Source organism: Salvelinus sp. IW2-2015, linkage group LG15 (genome assembly GCF_002910315.2).
Source record: "Salvelinus sp. IW2-2015 linkage group LG15, ASM291031v2, whole genome shotgun sequence".
Taxonomy (NCBI): domain Eukaryota; kingdom Metazoa; phylum Chordata; class Actinopteri; order Salmoniformes; family Salmonidae; genus Salvelinus; species Salvelinus sp. IW2-2015.
In genome coordinates this window covers 6,929,336-6,950,859 of record NC_036855.1, presented here as the reverse complement: position 1 = coordinate 6,950,859, position 21,524 = coordinate 6,929,336, and the positions used below count along the sequence as shown (strand labels likewise).

General features: G+C 42.3%; 1 protein-coding gene across 3 annotated transcripts in view; it reads left to right on the top strand.

Annotated features, from left to right (window-relative positions):
• Positions 1–5,521: 5,521 nt before the first annotated feature.
• The window catches only part of skic3 (SKI3 subunit of superkiller complex), a 31,765-nt gene continuing 15,762 nt past the window's right edge, over positions 5,522–21,524 (top strand). The window contains exons 1-18 of one of the 3 annotated variants that reach the window (XM_070446901.1): positions 5,522–5,619; positions 6,331–6,397; positions 8,200–8,294; positions 8,425–8,568; positions 9,990–10,081; positions 10,185–10,260; positions 10,351–10,491; positions 11,484–11,582; positions 11,708–11,816; positions 12,056–12,196; positions 12,274–12,375; positions 12,612–12,736; positions 12,875–12,961; positions 13,129–13,232; positions 13,522–13,648; positions 13,989–14,168; positions 16,158–16,282; positions 16,370–16,620. In XM_070446901.1, the coding sequence (XP_070303002.1) occupies positions 8,205–8,294; positions 8,425–8,568; positions 9,990–10,081; positions 10,185–10,260; positions 10,351–10,491; positions 11,484–11,582; positions 11,708–11,816; positions 12,056–12,196; positions 12,274–12,375; positions 12,612–12,736; positions 12,875–12,961; positions 13,129–13,232; positions 13,522–13,648; positions 13,989–14,168; positions 16,158–16,282; positions 16,370–16,620 (1,993 nt within the window). In that variant the 5' untranslated portion in view covers positions 5,522–5,619; positions 6,331–6,397; positions 8,200–8,204. Of the gene's footprint in view, positions 5,620–6,330; positions 6,398–7,806; positions 7,889–8,199; positions 8,295–8,424; positions 8,569–9,989; positions 10,082–10,184; positions 10,261–10,350; positions 10,492–11,483; positions 11,583–11,707; positions 11,817–12,055; positions 12,197–12,273; positions 12,376–12,611; positions 12,737–12,874; positions 12,962–13,128; positions 13,233–13,521; positions 13,649–13,988; positions 14,169–16,157; positions 16,283–16,369; positions 16,621–21,524 lie in introns of those variants that run through there. The other 2 variants (XM_070446900.1, XM_070446902.1) reach the window with 2 other exon arrangements.

The following is a 21,524-nucleotide window of genomic DNA, read 5'->3' as shown; positions in this document are numbered from 1 at the left end:
TTGCTTTATTATTCAGGAACGTGTCAAGACCTGACCCTCAGAACCTACCTTCCATTAACCCTGTTGACTCATCAGTAGAAAGATTTGTTTCTCTATTGGTCCATTCAACAACAGAGCGATACGAACCTTGTCATGCGTTATTGGAACGGTTTTATTGATAATACCTGTTGGAAAAATGTTTGGATGTTGCCACACACATACCTATTTGTTAAGAAAATGAAGATAGTTTCCTTTAAAATTATTCATAAATATGATCCTCCCAACCATTATATGAAGAAGTTTAAGAAAAACTCAAATGGTCCCTTTTGTAATGACCACCCAGAAACAGTGTTGCATCTTTTTTGGCATTGTATTCATGTAAGGAAACTGTGGCAAGACATCAGTAGATTTATAATTGAACACATTTATGAAGATTTTACACTATTGTGGACAGACGTACTGCTTGGATTCTTTACCTATGATAGAAATAAGTTTAAACTATTTTATATAATTCATTTCATTATTCTTTTGGCCAAATTTCATATTTACAAATGTAAATTTACAAAACACCACATTTTCTTAACTTTCAAAAAGAAATTGAACGATATTTTTTAGACAATTAAATACCCTAACAAAAAAGCTGTTAGAATTATAAGTGTATATATGCCCCTTAAGGTCCTTGTGTAATGTGATATTGTACCCCCTAGCCCAACACACACACACACACACACACACACACACACACACACACACACACACACACACACACACACACACACACACACACACACACACACACACACACACACGTTCCCCCATGTACTTTCTTTATTGATTGATTGTTAATAAAACAATACCCTACCGTCTAACACTACACCCACATACATACATACAAAAACACCACCCTACTCCACTATTTAAACCTATTTAGTCCTACCTCATGCCAACAACCTGAAAGGATAGGACATCACCACTTAACACACCCTGTAACTCTTCTGATGTCAAGTCTCGCACACCCAAATAACTCTGCAGCTGCCACCACAACCTCAATTTTCTGCAACTTATGTTCCATCCCTGCAGTACGGTTGATAACCATTGCTATAAATGCTAAAAATCCAATCTTACTGAAACATATCACTTGTTGGCCTATCCCTCTGTACTGGTACATATCTACTACTCACACCACTCCTCTCAGGATCCCTCCCCCTTGACCCATCTTCCTCTACTTTCTTCACTGCCCCAGCATATGACAATGTTTGCACTACTCTAACCCTGGAAACCTCAAACCTCTCTCGCACGAGACATTTCTGATCCCCAGCCCCATGGGCACCCCTCCATTTAACACATACCACTACTTTCCCGAATGCTACACGTTCCTTTGTCTCATGCCCTTCTGCACACTTCTCACACCTAGGAACCRCCCTCCTACACACTGCTGCCACATGCCCATAAGCTTGACACCTGTAACATCTTAATGTATTTGGCACAAAAACTCATACAGGATAACTTCTATATGCTAACATCACTTTGTCGGGAAAAGACTCAAAATCAAAATTCAAAACAACAGACAATGACTCTGTTTCTCCACTCACACCACCCTGTCTGTGTTGCACCAAACGACGAGCATCACAAACACAGGGAATCTTCCCCTTCAGTTGGTCAGCTTTCACATTTACTACCCAAGTAATCACTGCTTTCAATGGCGCCCTTTTCTTGAGAGCAAAACAATTCACATCTCGACCCCATTTGTTTAACACAGAGCGCCTGCTCCCTCTGACCATTAGAAACACAAACAATGATCACAAGACCACTTCTGGTTACCCTCACCGATTCCATAGCACCCAACTCTGTTTTCACCCACCCTGAAACCACAAATGGATCAGCCAAAAGGCAAGGGTCCACTTTTTCCCAAAAACTTCACTCCTACTGTCACAGACTCATCTTTATCCTGACACTCGGTGCAAGCCAAGTAACCAATTGAAGCTCACCTTCTTCCTCCCTCCCTCCCTCTCTCTCTTAGACCTCCACTGCCGATCTTTTTCCATCCATTTCTCCTCCATATTCCAAGTATAAGTCTCCTTATGATTATGATAATACTGCACTTCTGCCGCCATACAGTACCAGTCAAAAGGTTGGACACACCTACACATTCAAGGGTTTTTCTTTATTTTTACTATTTTCTACATTGTAGAATAATAGTGAAGACATCAAAACTATGAAATAACATATGGAATCATGTAGTAACCAAAAAAAAGTGTTAAATCAAAATATATTTATTTTGATTTGKGCTGCAATTTCTGAGGCTGATAACTCTAATGAACTTATCCTCTGCAGCAGATATAACTCTAGGTCTTCCTTTCCTGTGGAGGTCCTCATGAGAGCCAGTTTCATCATAGCGCTTGATAGTTTTTGCGAATGCTTTTGAAGAAACTTTCAAAGTTCTTGACATTTTCTGGATTGACTGACCTTCAAGTAATGATGGACTGTTTGCTTATTTGAGCTGTTCTTGCCATACTATGGACTTATAAGGGCTATCTTTTGTAAAAGGGTGGTACACAACTGATTGGCTCAAACGCATTAAGAAGGAAAGAAATTCCACAAATTAACTTTTAGCAAGGCACACCTGTTAATAGAAATGCATTCCAGGTGACTACCTCATGAAGCTGGTTGAGAGAATGTCAAAAGTGTGGCTACTTTAAAGAATCTCAAATATAAAATATATTTTGATTTGTTAAACACTTTTTTGGTTACTACATGATTCCATATGTGTTATTTCATAGTTTTGATGTATTCTCTATTATTTTACATTGTAAATAAAGAAAACCCATGGAATGAGTAGGTGTGTCCAAACTTTTCACTGGTACTGTACATCTTGTTCTTGCCTTGTCAAGGGACGCCATTTGACTGTCACAATCTCAGTACAATCAGCACGAACCCCTCGGGACATAGCGCTCAACAGTGCATCCCACTTGTAAAGCCTTCTTGAAGTGCAAGCGCTCACCAATAGTTTTTGTATGGATGTCAATGAGTGTCGAATTGATCTTGCCGCTTCTTTTTCTTCGGTATTATGGCGGCCCGCAAACATATTATAGGTGCATGCTGCCGCCTACTGTATTGGCTGTGTATCAGCCTACTATTYTCTAGTATGAATTCATTACACTTTGTGAAAAATTGCCAGACCAACAAACCCTGCACCCATTATGTAAAACCTCACCACTATTCCACTACTTTGGCCCTATCTGATCCTGCTCCAGGCCAGCAGCCTGGGAGAACGGGACACTATCGTTCAAAACATCTTGTAACTCGTCTACAATAAATACTTGAACACCCAAGTACTCTGCAGCTGCCAACACAACAGCTATCCTCTGTGATATTTTGTTTGGCCCGCACTACAGAGGGATATATAGGTCCTCTAATACAGGACTAGTAAAGGTCCAGTGCACAACTTTTGTGTGAAAAAAAATATTTAAAAAAATTCAGGGGGTGCTGCAGCACCTTGAGCACCCGTATTGCCCACGGCTATGTTTACACACACAACTTTACACACACACCACCGTGTTTACACACACCACCATGTTTACACACACAACTTTACACACACACCACCGATACAACACATTATTTTGTCTCATGTCCTCCTGCACACTTCTCACATCTAGGAATCTCCCTTTTGCGCACTTCGGCCACATGACCATAAGCTTGACACCTAAAACACTGTAATGGATTCAGTACAAAAGCTCTCAGGATCCATTCTCCAAAGATCTCACTCCCACCTCACCAGAATCATCTTTGTAATCATCTGGACAAGGCTCAAACTTGGCAGTCTACACCGCACCTGCCACCGCAGTTAATTCCTCCTCACTCGTCACGCTTGTACAGTAGCTCTTCCAAAAGTTCTGTGTGATTCACTCCTCCATATTCACTCAAAACATGTTCCACTTTTCTCCTTTTTTATCCGATCCGCCATCTTCTCCTTCCGTATTATCCAGGACCCTTGGGATTTCACTACCCTACCCTAAACTTAACCATTACCATAACCATTTTACATTTCAACTGCAATGGGTTAGGGACGTCCCAAGGGTCCCGGATAGCATGGACCAATACAAAAATCAGAGGGAATGGATAGCAAAATGTAGAAGTGGTAACTGATTAGCCAGAATGTTTTCTTTTCCATCCTGGCCCCTAAGGGGCTCTGTGCAATCATGTTTTATTCTGTCAAGATGTAAAACTCTATCTGCTACCCTTTGAAAAGAGAAAAACACCTTATACTATACTGAAAAAATATATAAATGCAACATGTAAAGTGTTGGTCCCATGTTTCATGAGCTGAAATAAAAGATCCCAGAAATGTTCCATACGCACAAAAAGCTTATTTCTTTCAGATTTAGTTCACATCCCTGTTAGTGAGCATTTCTCCTTTTCCAAGATAATCTATCCACTTGACAGGTGTGGCATACAGTATCAAGAMGCTGATTAAATAGCATGATCATTACACAGGTGCAACTTGTGCTTGGGACAATAAAAGGCGACACTAAAATGTGCAGTTTTGTCACAACACAATGCCACAGATGTCTCAAGTTTTGAGGGAGTGTGCAATTGGCATGCTGGCTGCAGGAATATCCACCAGAGCTGTGGCCAGATAATTTCATGTTCATTTCTCTACCATAAGCCACCTTCAATGTCATTTTTGAGAATTTAGCAGTATGTCCAACCAGCCTCACAACCGCAGACCTGTGTAACCACACCAGCCCAGGACCTACACATCCGGCTTCTTCATCCGTAGGATCATCTAGAGACCAGCCACCCAGACAGCTGATGAAACTGAGAACTATTTATGTAATAAAGCCCTTTTGTGGGGGGAAAATAAATAATTCTGATTGGCTGGGCCTGGCTTCCCAGTGGGTGGGCCTATGCCCTCCCAGTCCCACCATGGCTGCGTCCCTGCCCAGTCATATGAAATAGATTAGGGCCAAATTATTTGGTACAAATTGACTGATTTCCATATATGACCTGTAACATAGTAAAATCGTTTAAATTGTTGCATTTATATTTTATACTATTACACAACTCTAGTCTCTGAATTACCATAATTTAATCTGAATCACAATAAAATAGGATGGAATGCGTCAGTTAATGTGGTAAAGGTAGTGAATTGAGGAGTTTCATTTACGCCTGTTCGGTTACTCCCAGTCCTAGCCAAATACTTGTTTGAGAAATATTTTGTTAAAGTTATTTTTGCCCATTTTATTGGAACTATATTACAGTAAGGTACGTCATTGTTACGCAAAAGTTATTTGATATAAAAACGGCTTCATTGGGCATTTAAATAGTTTCACAAGTGAAAGTACACATTGTTGTACTTCCGAGTCAAATTTACCCGGAAAAATATGTTTTTTTTAATGTCACTTTAAAAAATATATATATATAAATATAAAGGCTTTATTTAATTGAGACAATCATGGCTTTCGATTTCAAAGTTAAAAATACATTTAAAAAAATCAATACTTGAAATTGAAGAGTTCACTTCCGGGGCAAACTCCTTGGTTAACGCCTTTTAGTAAAGACCTGTGATTGGGCGTTGCTGAATTAGCTATAACATAAGTTTYAATTACTGAATACAAACATCTAGATAAGCTACAGGTAAAGTTAACGCTTATGTTTTGTTGCTGGTCATCTTTACGTGTTGTGGTAACGAGCCAAGCAAGCTAAGGCTACCTAAAAACTAGTGTAAACAACCGTCTAACAGTAGTTAGCTAACGTTACCAAAGCTATTTTGATTTAGTTAACTACAGTAGCTAGATGTAGTGCAAACTAGTTTTAATAAGGCTATTGCTAGCTCTACTTGGTAACGTTAGTAGTTAGGTTGATGACAAGCTATCTTGCTAGCCAAGTCAGTTTGCTAGCTGGTAACCCAAACAACGAGATCTAAGCCAAAGAATATATAACTAAGGTTTCCCCTTTCATCTGTGTCTAAGCTATCTGGGCTAGCTGTGAGACTGGGCGGAATTCGTTTTCAGCGATTACCTTCGCCCACGACTGGCTCGTGTTAACTATAATACCGACGCTGTGTTCTAACGTTTAGAAACGTCAATAAAGCGCTTTCGTAACATATGGCCGTATCTTTCAGCGATAAATAATCCTTCAAATAAAACACATAGTGTTGCAGTTTGGTACAGAACCATATATCTATGGGTGCCTCCACCGGAGCTGACGAAACTACACTTCGAGTTATGCATACACAGGTGTTTGGAGCACCCTAGATAGCTAATTGGTACAGGTGGTATTTTAACAAGCGATGTAACACTAACCCTGTAAAACGTGTAGTGATGTAACTTTTGTTATTTCTCGCAGATATGAAAGGTATGTTCCAAAAAACGCATTGCAAACGATGCGTGTTAATGTTCTGCCCCTGAACAAGGTAGTTAACCCACTGTTCCTTGGCCGTCTATTGTAAATAATAATTTGTTCTTATCTGGCTTGCCTAGTTAAATAAAATGTTTTGACTGTCGTCTGAGCTTTTAAGTACCCCGATCAGAAGATGGTCAATATGCATTAAAGCAGTTAGCTTCTATGAATGGGGTATGTACAGTCCCTTCTGAAAGTATTCAGTCACCTTGACTTTTTCCATATTGTTACTGCCTTATAAAATTAAATCGTTTTTACCTCCATCTATACACCATGACAAAGCAAAAACAGGTTTATACATTTCTGCAAACTGAAATATCACATTTACATAAGTGTTCAAACCCTTTACTCAGTACTTTGAAGCACCTTTGGCAGCAAATACAGCATCAAGTCTTCTTGGGTATGACACTACAAGCTTGGCACACCTGTATTTGGGGAGTTCTTCCATTCTCTGCAGATCCTCTCGAGCACTGGCAGGTTGGATGGGAGCGTTGTTGCACAGCAATTTTTCAGGTCTCTCCAGAGATGTTTGATCGGGTTCAAGTCCGGGCTCATGCTGGGCCACAACAGGAACATTCAAAGACTTGTCCCAAGCCACTCCTGCATTGTCTTGGCTGTGTGTTTAGGGTCGTTGTCCTGTTGGAAGGTGAACCTTCGCCCCAGTCTTAAGGTCCAGAGCAGGTTTTCAGGAAGGATCTCTGTACTTTGCGCTGTTCATCTTTGCCTCAATCCTGACTAGTATCCCAGTCCCTACTGCTGAAAAACATCCCCACAGCATGATGCTGCCACCACGCTTCACCATTGGGATGGTGCTATGTTTCGCCAGACATGACACTTGCCATTCAGGCCAAAGTGTTAAATCTTGGTTATCAGACCAGAGAATCTTGTTTCTCATGGTCAGAGTCTTTAGGTGCCTTTTGGTAAACTCCAAGCGGGCTGTCATGTGCCTTTTACTGAGGAGTGGTTTCAATCTGGCCATTCTACCATAAAGGCCTGATTGGTGGAGTGTTGCAGAGATTGTTCTTCTCGAAGTTTCTCCTATCTCCAGAGGAACTATAGAGCTCGGTCACTGACAATCGGTGCTTGACCAAGGCCCTTCTCACCGATTGCTCAGTTTGGCCGGGCAGCCAGCTCTAGAAAGAGTCTTGGTGGTTCCAAACTTCTTACATTTAAGAATGATGGAGGCTACTGTGTTCTTTGGGATATTCAATGCTGCAGAACTGTTTAGGTACCATTCCCGAGATCTGTGCCTCGACACAATCCTGTCTCGGCGATCTATGGCCAATTCCTTCAACCTCATGGCTTGGTTTTTCCTCTGACATGCACTGTCAACTRTGAGACCTTATATAGACAGGTGTGTTCCTTTCCAACTCAAGTCCAATCAATTGAATTTACCACTGGTGGACTCCAATCAAGATGTAGAAACATCTCAAGAATGATCAATGGAAACAGGATGCACCTGAGCTCAAGTTCAAGTCTCATAGCAAAGGGTCTGACTACTTATGTAAATAAGTTATTTCTTTTCTTTATTTTTAACACATTTGAAAAAAACTGTTTTCGCTTTGTCATTATGGGGTATTGTGTGTTGATTGCTGAGGATTTCTATTTATTTAATCAATTTTAGAATAAGGCTGTAATGKWACAACATTTGGAAAAAGTCAAGGAGTTTGAATACTTTCTGAAAGCACTGTATGTCTGGGCTAGCTGGCTAATTCTACTCCACTCCTGTTGCTATTAAKTTTAGCCCAATTGCTTAATTTTGGTGACGACTTTGACTGGTATCTTAATTGACATCTCACTGACTTGGATTTATAGAGACAATGTCAAGCAAAGAAGTTAAATCAGCTCTAAAAAATGCCAGAGATGCCATAAAGAACAAGGAATTTAAAGAGGCCCTAAAACACTGCAAGGTAAGCCCTTGCCCATTTCTCTGTTCTTTCTACACACACCAATAATATGAGGGGAAACTGGGTGATTATGTAGGATTTTCTGTTTTGAAAAGGGTATTCTGTCTCAAATCAAACCAAATTCCCCCACCAGGCTGCCCTGAAGCTAGAGAAGAACAATTACAATGCCTGGGTGTTCATTGGTGTGGCCGCGAGCGAGCTGGAGCAACCAGACCAGGCCCAGACAGCCTACAGGAAGGCTCTGGAGCTGGAGCCAGAGCAGCTGCTGGCCTGGCAGGTACTGGAGATACATCACACCTAGATCAACTGAACTAATATAGGCCCTCGCTAGACATAGGCTTCTATATTGGACAATCAAGTGAAGAGTGTCCCAAAAGTAGAGCTGTGACGATAAACCATAAATTATCGACATTGACCATACACAATCACTTATAGCCGGCGTTTCACTGGTATCGTTCATTATGATAAGTAACCTATACCAGAGAAATGTGACGTTTGAAGTGAAATACATTTGCTAATATGGGTGATTGTTACTGAAATTAATGGTAGTAGTTTAAAACCTGTTAAATGTAATCTACGTAATCCCCAAAAGTATTAATTTTTCATGAGAGGGTCAGTAACTAGTGAGAGGGTCCGTAACATAAACAGTAACTAGTAATGCTGCATACTCGGGTTGAAATCTCACCTTTCTGGTAAAAATAGTTGCTGAGCTGTAGTCACTTTTGAGAAAACAAGCTCAAATACACAGTACAAATATTAAATATTTTATGATACATTTCTTATTCAACAAAACTATATGAATAAGGCTTGAAATTACTTATGCTTCATAAATATTGTATACTCAAATTATAAAACTACTAACTATAAGATTTCACCTTCCTTATAACTGTAAAATACATATATGTTTAGTGTTAGAAAATGTGCATATTTTCTAAAGGTCTCTCTTGATCAAAACGTCTGCCCCCATCTCTGTGAACTTCTCACAGGGCTCTAGGGAGTGCTTCCTGAACTCGTTAGGAACTCGCCTTTCGTCACATATTACCTTTGTCAGTCTATGCCAGTGCTTCTCTTGTTTAAAATCTATAAATTATTTTAGATTACTGGCTGTAAATCGATCTCTGAATGTGCTACAGCCACAAAAAAACTATAGCTCCTGCTGCGCTACGATGTAAGGATTCCAGGCATATGTTAGTGGCTGTGCTGTAGGGTTCAGCTAGGAGTTGATGGAAAGTCGGAAGAGATAATGAAATGGTAAGACGGACATCCCAGCTTTATGTGGTGTCAGATTTCACATCCTGCTTGACACAGGCAAAAGAGACATACTCCTGTGTCTGAGAATTAGGGCTACCGCTCAATACAAGCCATTTCGATCTATGGTGTCCTACAAGCAGAACTGTCGGTCGGAACTGGTACTAGAACCACGCAGGTCCCCTAAACTGGGGACTTTACATCTAAGAGGATTTATTAAAGGATAATAAAAAAGAAAGACTTTGGTGCACATTAATTTTATAAATGTATCGTTCTATTTATCATTATCACATCAATTCAGGCAATCTCTCGTCCCAGCTCTACCCAAAAGTCACATTATCTACACATTATCCATCTGTCTTACACAGAGTATTCCAGAGCAGTGTTATGGGGCATATCACTATGTCAACATGCTGACTAAAATGTGATCCGTTATTGTTGCTGTTTTAGGGATTAGCAAACCTGTATGAGAAAAGTGACCAATCGGATTTTAAAGCGGAACTACCCAAAGTCTACCAGAAACTCATTGAGCTTTATGAAAGGTAAGCCATGGAAATCTTCATACCTCTTCTACATCAATAATTTCCCCCCTGTGATTAGCTCTTGGAATATTGTGTTTAACTGTGTCTTGTTCTGCATACACAGTTCAGACAAAACAAAATGTTATGAAGTGATCAGAAAACTGGCAGACATCTTCCATATGGAGAAGGACTATTTACAGGTCTGTAAAGATAGTAGTTGCCCTTTAAATGAAAGAGGATATATGTTAATTGTTGTGGCACAGGGTGGACATATGCATGTGTGTGTTTAGGTGGCCAGGGTGTGGCGAAGGCTGATTCAGCTGAAGGAAGGAGAAGGTGCTGACAAGGCAGAGCTGCTGCAGCTATGGCAACAGATGACCTGCCTTCTCTCAGACAGCATGGAGGAACACGACAATGAGACTCAGCAGCACGTAAGAGCAAAGATAATATACTCAAATAATCCCTTTAATAAGCATTGTATGTGTCGTTCCACCTCTAAAAACAAAAGGAAAGAGGATTTCGACAACCACCATCTCAGATTGTTTCTGTAGTTAYGGCCTATTTATTGCCTTACCTCCCTTATCCTACCTCATTTGCACACACTGTATATAGACTTTTTCTATTGTATTATTGACTGCATGTTTGTTTATTCCATGTGTAACTCTGTGTTGTTGTTTGTGTCGCACTGCTTTGCTTTATCTTGGCCAGGTTGCAATTGTAAATGAGAACTTGTTCTCAACTAGCCTACCTGGTTAAATAAAGGTGAAATAAAAAATAAAATAAAAGTTACAATCAGGTAAGATTGACATTCCTGAAACATTGTTTGGTTGAATTGTAATTTTATCTGGAGAAATTAAGCTAATTGGTTGCACACAAATTGGCCATTTAAATGTATAGGATTCAGATAATATTCGTAAATACAGTACCCTACATGTGATTTGGACCAAACTTTTTCCATCCAAATCTGTTTTTTAAAAAGCTACCCACAGAACCATCACACCTCATGCCAATATCAATAAATGATCAATCAAACCCTCTCTCTCTTCTCTCTCTCTTCTATATATATTATATAGATATATATATAGAATATATAGATATAGATATATATACGATATATATAGTATATCTATAGTAATATATATAGATTATATATAGATATATATAGATATAGATATACTATAGACTATAATAATATATATCTAATTATATAGATAGTGAGTTACCATAAGACCCAACACCATTACAATTGCAAAACTTCATATATTGTATGTTTGGGACTTTTACAATTTGAAGACCGTTAGAGACCATTCCAGGGGGACCTACTGGTATGCCGCCTCGGTGTTATTGCTAGTCATTACTAAAGGTTTTTCTCCCCTATGCTTTGTGCTCATTCCCACCGTTGATGTTATATTTATGTTGCCAGTTAATTGCAGCCTTTCAGAAGGCCATGGTTCTCTCCGACAATGTGCCTGGCGAGGACCATCGGAAGCTCTCAGCTGACTACCTCAAATGCCTATCACAAGTAAGTCCGCCCCTGTGTTTTTCACTCACTCACACACACACAGTTATGAGTGCTGGGACTCTGGGTTAGGACTAGGGCCAGAATCTTGCGCTGTCAACTGACCAGAAAAACTTTCCTCTCTCTAGCTTTCGCATGAAGAGTGTAAAATGAAAGAGGCCTGTGAGTCCATATTGGCCCTCTATCCCTCACAAACATTCCCTTTGGAGATCCTCGGTGCACATCATCTCAAGTCAGGTAAGAAATCACTGACTTAGCAAACTATAGGTAAAGAACTGGTGCAGTCATTGGCAGTGTATAGTTTCACTCTAGGTGAAATAAAAACAACAAAAGATTGACCTTGCAGGACTGGGGAAGGTCAAATGTACTGTGCAATGATTAGTATGTATTATTTGATTGAGCCTTTTGTTCTGTGGACAAAGAAGTGACAGATTGCACCTTTTTAAGTAGTCAGCTTGTGTGTATTTGTCTCTTAGGGCTCTGCAGTGAGGACGCGGGCCGTTGTTTCTCCCGTCTCTTGGAGTTGGACCCAGACAGTGGCTTAGGCCATCTGGGTTTGGGCATCAGAGCTCTGGAGGAGGGAAAATGTGACGACTCCATTAAGTATCTGGCCCAAGGTGAGCAATTTGGGGGCTCTGGTTTGGCTGTTGATCTGTGGTGTTCTCCACCACCTCACTGTCTGTTGTGCTCTCAGGACTGAAGCGAATGCGCTCCAGCTTGGTGGGCTGGTGCAGCCTTGCTCAGGCCCAGCTGAAAATGCACCGATATTCCGACTGCGCAACATCCTGCTCCCAAGGTACATCTAACACATCTGGCCAGTGTTTTATAATCCTAACCTAAACCTTTTCTCTCCGAAAACCCACCGTACTTTCCACATAATCAGGGCTTGGCTACGACCTTACTGTAAGTCTACTCATCCTTGTTTGAAGGTTATAGTGACTTGACTAGTTGAAGACCTTATCTCCCAAAGTCAAAGATGTGTATTGAAATGTGGCATTCAGTGCGTTGACAGGCCCTGCTGTGTTCTTTCAGGTCTGAAGCTGGGTGGGCCTGGAGAAGAGGCACTGGGACAAAAGCTCCTGAGGCTGAGACTAGAGGCCCTTGTGAGGACTGAGGATGAGCACACTGCAGACCAAGCCCTGGAGAGCCTCTCACAGGTACAGCATTCATACTCCACCTCACCGGCTGCTCCCCAACGGCTCACCACCAATATGCTCCAATTCTCTACGACTACTACTATCTACTGATATGTATGGGGATTTGTTTGTTTGCTCATCAAAATATTTATTTTATAGCTTTCAGATGCCAGCAATGACCCTGTCCTGGTAGCCTTAAAAGGAAGAGCGTATTTGCAAAAAGGCCAAGTTGACCAAGTGCTCCAGGTAACTTCACAATTATTGGTTACGCTAACATATCTTTTTAGTAACCTCAGGTGAATGGCTATCAAATATATTTTTAGTAACCTCAGGTGAATGGGTATCAAATATATTTTGTGCCTATTTTGTTGATTTCCCATGTGTCTGCTAATCTCTGGCCTTGTACCCAACAGGTGTCCACGGAGCTGCTGAACTCTCACCCTGACCTGGCTGAGGGACTGGCGCTGAGGGGACTGGCACACATTGCACAGGGCCATCACCAACTAGCAGAACAGAGGTGTGTTTAGGGACTGCAGTTGAAAATGTGCCCGCTGGCTAAAACTGGCACTTTTACTATAATGTTGATTAACGTGCACTGTAGCTGTAAAACTAAATGTAATAAAGTAAAAGTGTGTGTGTGTGCGCGCACCCATCCCCCATTCCACACACTTCTTCTGTATTGATAACTGTCTCTATTATTACCGTTTTAATCAACAACTCATCACTACTCCTAAGAGACAGCGTGACTGAAGTAGACCATGTAGTTAGATCAACCTTCGTCTTGTCTCCTCCTGTCCCTGTTGTAGCCTCCTGCAGGCTGCAGCCCAGAGCCCAGCCTGTGGAGAGTACTACTTCCTGTTGGGGCGGCTGTACTGGGACATGGGGGAGGAGAGTCGCAGGGACAGGAGCAAGGCCCACACCCATCTACTGAAGGTCAGTGTTGCCCGTGGGGCCTCTGTCTGGGGAACACTGTATAGCTGGAGAATCATACTATGGGGAGAATGCATGACTGTCACATCCACAACCAAGCAACTCCCTGCCGTTTTGAAATGCACACTCATTGATGAGAGGTTCCTGTGCATTGTTACTCTTATGGCTTCTAAATGTCATAGGATGATCAACAGGCTTTAACAGTGGGTGGGATGGGCTGTGGGCACATTTCTGGCTTTGGTACAGTTAAACTACAGTGCTTCTCACATCCAGCTGTACGGTATGACATTAGTTTGGTGATTGGCTCACTGCCATTACTGACAGCTGGTGTGTTTTGTGTCAGGCTGCCAAACTGGATCCGTACCTGGGCTCTGTGTTCTGCTACCTGGGCCATTACTACCGGGAGGTGGCCAAGGACCAGGGTCGAGCTAGGGGCTGCTACAAGAGAGCCTTTGAGCTGGACAGCAACGACGCAGAGTCCGGGGCTGCCTCTGTGGATCTGAGCATGAAGGAGGGGGACATGGTGAGTTGTCTGTTGATTTGTTCTGGTCCTGGAGGGCTGCAGCCGATCACAGAAGACTTTCCCCTTTGGAAGTGACTCTAGTAGTCCATCCACCCGATTCAATACATTTGGATAAAACCTAAATGTCACTTAGGCCTACCAAACTGTTTGATATACAGTTGAAGTCGGAAGTTTACATACACCTTAGCCAAATACAATTAAACTCAGTTTTTTACAATTCGTGACATTTAATCCAAGTATAAATTCCCTGTCTTAGGTCAGTTAGGATCACCATTTTATTTTAAGAATGTGAAATGTCAGAATAATAGTAGAGTGATTTATTTTAGATTTTATTTCTTTCATCACATTCCCAGTGGGTCAGAAGTTTACAAACACTCAATTAGTGTTTGGTAGCATTGCCTTTAAATTGTTTAACTTGGGTCAAGCATTTCGGGTAGCCTTACACAAGCTTCCTACAATAAGGTGGGTGAATTTTGGCCCATTCCTCCTGACAGAGCTGGTGTATCTGAGTCAGGTTTCTAGGCCTCCTTGCTCGCACACGCTTTTTCAGTTCTTCCCACACATTTTCTATAGGATTGAGGTCAGGGTTTTGTGATGGCGACACCAATACCTTGACTTTGTTGTCCTTAAGCCATTTTGCCACAACTTTGGAAGTATGCTTTGGGTCATTGTCCATTTGGAAGACCCATTTGCAACCAAGATTTAACTTCCTGACTGATGCCTTGAGATGTTGCTTCAATATATCCACATAATTTCTCTTCCTCATGATGCCATCTATTTTGTGAAGTGCACCAGTCCCTCCTGCAGCAAAGCACCCCCACAACATGATACTGCCACCCCCGTGCTTCACGGTTGGGATGGTGTTCTTCTGCTTGCAAGCCTCCCCCTTTTTCTTCCAAACATAACGATGGTCATTATGGCCAAAACAGTTCTATTTTTGTTCTATCAGACCAGAGGAAATTTCTCCAAAGTACGATAATTGGCCAATGTGCAGTTGAAAACCGTAGTCTGGCTTTTTTATGGCGGTTTTGGAGCAGTGGCTTCTTACTTGCTGAGCGGCCTTTCAGGTTATGTCGATATAGGACTTGTTTTACTGTGGATATAGATACTTTTGTACCTGTTTCCTCCAGCATCTTCACAAGGTCCTTTGCTGTTGTTCTGGGATTTGATTTGCACTTTTCGCACCAAAGTACATTTATCTCTAGGAGACAGAACACGTCTACTTCCTGAGTGGTATGACGGCTGCGTGGTCCCATGGTGTTTATACTTGCGTACTATTGTTTGTACAGATGAACGTGGTACCTTCAGGCGTTTGGAAATAGCTCCCAATTATGAACCAGACTTGTGGACGTCTACAATTTTTTCTGAGGTCTTGGCTGATTTCTTTTGATTTCCCATGATGTCAAGCAAAGAGGCACTGAGTTTGAAGGTAGGCCTTGAAATACATCCTCAGGTACACCTCCAATTGGCTCAAATGATGTCAATTAGCCTATCAGAAGCTTCTAAAGCCATGACATCATTTTCTGGAATTTTCCAAGCTGTTTAAAGGCACAGTCAACTTAGTGTATGTAAACTCCTGACCCACTGGAATTGTGGTACAGTGAATTATAAGTGAAATAATCTGTCTGTAAACAATTGTTGGAAAAATTACTTGTGTCATGCACAAAGTTGATGTCCTACCCGACTTGCCAAAACGATAGTTTGTTAACAAAGAATTTTTGGAGTGGTTGAAAAACGAGTTTTAATGACTCCAACCTAAGTGTATGTAAACTTCCGACTTCAACTGTAATATCAATATCACTTAGGCCTACCTAACTGTTTGATATAATGTCCATGTCACTTAGGCCTACCTAACTGTTTGATTCAGTTGATTTTGTGCCTGGATGAAATGTTTCTCTTGCTAGTGTAGACTACGGACATTGGATTGCACTGTAATCTATGCTGCTGTATCAAGCATCTGTCCCTGTTCCCTCTATCTGCCTTCCCCAGGACACTGCCCTGGCTGTGCTCCAGTCAGTGATCCAGAGAGCCACCCCTGGTTCAGCAAAGTGGGCCTGGATGAGACGAGGCCTTTACCACCTGAAGGTGGGCCAGCACCCCCAGGCCTGTGCAGAGTAAGACCACTGAGGCAACCACTCATTTGAACATAGTCTCTGACACCACATACGAACATACACACACTCATTGATGTGTTATGTCAGTCTGCAGGCTGCTCTGAGGGCTGACCCCCAGGACTGGGTGTGCTGGGAATGTCTGGGCGAGGCCTACCTGAACCGCCGGAGCTTCACGTCGGCCCTGAAGGCCTTTGCCAAGGCCCAGCTGCTCAACCCCTCCTCCATATACAGCCTCTACCAGACTGCTGCCATCAAACAGACCCTGGGAAAGTTCAAAGAGGCTGCTGCAGAGTACCTGCAGATCATAGCCCAGGAGGACTATGTGCCTGCACTCAAAGGTAGGGGTGTGTCTGAGCGTGCACACGTGTGTGCCGCCTGTCCTTTTCTGGTGTCTATTCCAAGGTGATTATTGTTTTAGTCTTGCACCCTGGCAGGACCTTATTTGGAGACCATTTTGTTCTCAGTTCTGTTGAAACTGTGACAGTCTGACAGCATACACTAATTAGAGTATGTCCAGAAGCTCTGAATGGATCATGTTGGAGGATGACCTTTCCTTGTTTCCCAGCCATCACATACAGCTGAAGTCGGAAGTTTACATATACTTAGGTTGGAGTCATTAAAACTTGTTTTTCAACCACTCCACACATTTCTTGTTAACAAACTATAGTTTTGGCATGTCGGGTAGGACATCTACTTTGCATTACACAAGTAATTTTTCCAACAATTGTTTACAGACAGAATATTTCACTTATAATTAACTGTACCACAATTCCAGTGGGTCAGAAGTTTAAATGCACTGAGTTGACTGTGCCTTTAAACAGCTTGGAAAATTCCAGAAAATGATGTCATGGCTTTAGAAGCTTCTGATAGGCTAATTGACAAAATTTGAGTCAATTGGAGGTGTACCTGTGGATGTATTTCCGGCCTTCAGGTTATGTCGATATAGGACTTGTTTTACTGTGGATATAGATACTTTTGTACCTGTTTCCTCCAGCATCTTCACAAGGTCCTTTGCTGTTGTTCTGGATTGATTTGCACTTTTCGCACCAAAGTACGTTCATCTCTAGGAGACAGAACGCGTCTCCTTCCTGAGCGGTATGACGGCTGCGTGGTCCCATGGTGTTTATAGTTGCATACTATTGTTTGTACAGATGAACGTGGTACCTTCAGGCGTTTGGAAATTGCTCCCAATGATGAACCAGACTTGTGGAGGTCTACAATTTTTTCTGAGGTCTTGGCTGATTTCTTTTGATTGTCCCATGATGTCAAGCAAAGAGGCACTGAGTTTGAAGGTAGGCCTTGAAATACATCCACAGGTACACCTCCAATTGACTCAAATTTTTGTCAATTAGCCTATCAAAAGCTTCTAAAGCCATGACATCATTTTCTGGAATTTTCCAAGCTGTTTAAAGGCACAGTCAACTCAGTGCATTTAAACTTCTGACCCACTGGAATTGTGGTACAGTGTAATTATAAGTGAAATATTCTGTCTGTAAACAATTGTTGAAAAATTACTTGTGTAATGCAAAGTAGATGCCTACCCGACATGCCAAAACTATAGTTGTTAACAAGAAATGTGTGGAGTGGTTGAAAAACAAGTTTTAATGACTCCAACCTAAGTATATGTAAACTTCCGACTTCAGCTGTATGATGGCTGGGAAACAAGGAAAGGTCATCCTCCAACATGATCCATTCAGAGCTTCTGGACATACTCTAATTAGTGTATGCTGTCAGACTGTCACAGTTTCAACAGAACTGAGAACAAAATGGTCTCCAAATAAGGTCCTGCCAGGGTGCAAGACTAAAACAATAATCACCTTGGAATAGACACCAGAAAAGGACAGGCGCACACACGTGTGCACGCTCAGACACACCCCTACCTTTGAGTGCAGGCACATAGTCCTCCTGGGCTATGATCTGCAGGTACTCTGCAGCAGCCTCTTTGAACTTTCCCAGGGTCTGTTTGATGGCAGCAGTCTGGTAGAGGCTGTATTTGGAGAGGGGGTTGAGCAGCTGGGCCTTGGCAAAGGCCTTCAGGGCCGACGTGAAGCTCCGGCGGTTCAGGTAGGCCTCGCCCAGACATTCCCAGCACACCCAGTCCGGGGGTCAGCCCTCAGAGCAGCCTGCAGACTGACATAACACATCAATGAGTGTGTGTATGTTCGTATGTGTGTTCAGAGACTATGTTCAAATGAGTGGTTGCCTCAGTGGTCTTACTCTGCACAGGCCTGGGGGTGCTGGCCCACCTTCAGGTGGTAAAGGCCTCGTCTCATCCAGGCCCACTTTGCTGAACCAGGGGTGGCTCTGGATCACTGACTGGAGCACAGCCAGGGCAGTGTCCTGGGGAAGGCAGATAGAGGGAACAGGGACAGATGCTTGATACAGCAGCATAGATTACAGTGCAATCCAATGTCCGTAGTCTACACTAGCAAGAGAAACATTTCATCCAGGCACAAAATCAACTGAATCAAACAGTTAGGTAGGCCTAAGTGTGACATGGACATTATATCAAACAGTTAGGTAGGCCTAAGTGATATTGATATTACAGTTGAAGTCGGAAGTTTACATACACTTAGGTTGGAGTCATTAAAACTCGTTTTTCAACCACTCCAAAAATTCTTTGTTAACAAACTATCGTTTTGGCAAGTCGGGTAGGACATCAACTTTGTGCATGACACAAGTAATTTTTTCCAACAATTGTTTACAGACAGATTATTTCACTTATAATTCACTGTACCACAATTCCAGTGGGTCAGGAGTTTACATACACTAAGTTGACTGTGCCTTTAAACAGCTTGGAAAATTCCAGAAAATGATGTCATGGCTTTAGAAGCTTCTGATAGGCTAATTGACATCATTTGAGCCAATTGGAGGTGTACCTGAGGATGTATTTCAAGGCCTACCTTCAAACTCAGTGCCTCTTTGCTGACATCATGGGAAATCAAAAGAAATCAGCCAAGACCTCAGAAAAAATTGTAGACGTCCACAAGTCTGGTTCATAATTGGGAGCTATTTCCAAACGCCTGAAGGTACCACGTTCATCTGTACAAACAATAGTACGCAAGTATAAACACCATGGGACCACGCAGCCGTCATACCACTCAGGAAGTAGACGTGTTCTGTCTCCTAGAGATAAATGTACTTTGGTGCGAAAAGTGCAAATCAATCCCAGAACAACACAAAGGACCTTGTGAAGATGCTGTAGGAAACAGGTACAAAAGTATCTATATCCACAGTAAAAACAGTCCTATATCGACATAACCTGAAAGGCCGCTCAGCAAGTAAGAAGCCACTGCTCCAAAACCGCCATAAAAAAGCCAGACTACGGTTTTCAACTGCACATTGGGACAATTATCGTATTTGGAGAAATTTCTCTTGGTCTGATAGAACAAAAATAGAACTGTTTTGCCATAATGACCATCGTTATGTTTGGAAGAAAAAGGGGAGGCTTGCAAGCAGAAGAACACCATCCCAACCGTGAAGCACGGGGTGGCAGTATCAGTTGTGGGGTGCTTTGCTGCAGGAGGGACTGGTGCACTTCACAAAATAGATGGCATCATGAGGAAGAGAAATTATGTGGATATATTGAAGCAACATCTCAAGGCTCAGTCAGAAGTTAAATCTTGGTTGCAAATGGGTCTTCCAAATGGACAATGACCCAAAGCATACTTCCAAAGTTGTGGCAAAATGGCTTAAGGACAACAAAGTCAAGGTATTGGTGTCGCCATCACAAAAACCTGACCTCAATCCTATAGAAAATGTGTGGGAAGAACTGAAAAAAGCGTGTGCGAGCAAGGAGGCCTAGAAACCTGACTCAGATACACCAGCTCTGTCAGGAGGAATGGGCCAAAATTCACCCACCTTATTGTAGGAAGCTTGTGTAAGGCTACCCGAAATGCTTGACCCAAGTTAAACAATTTAAAGGCAATGCTACCAAACACTAATTGAGTGTTTGTAAACTTCTTGACCCACTGGGAAGTGATGAAAGAAATAAAATCTAAAATAAATCACTCTACTATTATTCTGACATTTCACATTCTTAAAATAAAATGGTGATCCTAACTGACCTAAGACAGGGAATTTATACTTGGATTAAATGTCACGAATTGTAAAAAACTGAGTTTAATTGTATTTGGCTAAGGTGTATGTAAACTTCCGACTTCAACTGGATATCAAACAGTTTGGTAGGCCTAAGTGACATTTAGGTTTTATCCAAATGTATTGAATCGGGTGGATGGACTACAGAGTCACTTCCAAAGGGGAAAGTCTTCTGGATCGGCTGCAGCCCTCCAGGACCAGAACAAATCAACAGACAACTCACCATGTCCCCCTCCTTCATGCTCAGATCCACAGAGGCAGCCCCGGACTCTGCGTCGTTGCTGTCCAGCTCAAAGGCTCTCTTGTAGCAGGCCCCTAGCTCGACCCTGGTCCTTGGCCACCTCCCGTAGTAATGGCCCAGGTAGCAGAACACAGAGCCCAGGTACGGATCCAGTTGGCAGCCTGACACAAAACACACCAGCTGTCAGTAATGGCAGTGAGCCAATCACCAAACTAATGTCATACCGTACAGCTGGATGTGAGAAGCACTGTAGTTTAACTGTACCAAAGCCAGAAATGTGCCCAAAGCCCATCCCACCCACTGTTAAAGCCTGTTGATCATCCTATGACATTTAGAAGCCATAAGAGTAACAATGCACAGGAACCTCTCATCAATGAGTGTGCATTTCAAAACGGCAGGGAGTTGCTTGGTTGTGGATGTGACAGTCATGCATTCTCCCCATAGTATGATTCTCCAGCTATACAGTGTTCCCCAGACAGAGGCCCCACGGGCAACACTGACCTTCAGTAGATGGGTGTGGGCCTTGCTCCTGTCCCTGCGACTCTCCTCCCCCATGTCCCAGTACAGCCGCCCCAACAGGAAAGTAGTACTCTCCACAGGCTGGGCTCTGGGCTGCAGCCTGCAGGAGGCTACAACAGGGACAGGAGGAGACAAGACGAAGGTTGATCTAACTACATGGTCTACTTCAGTCACGCTGTCTCTTAGGAGTAGTGATGAGTTGTTGATTAAAACGGTAATAATAGAGACAGTTATCAATACAGAAGAAGTGTGTGGAATGGGGATGGGTGCGCGCACACACACACACTTTTACTTTATTACATTTAGTTTTACAGCTACAGTGCACGTTAATCAACATTATAGTAAAAGTGCCAGTTTTAGCCAGCGGGCACATTTTCACTATCT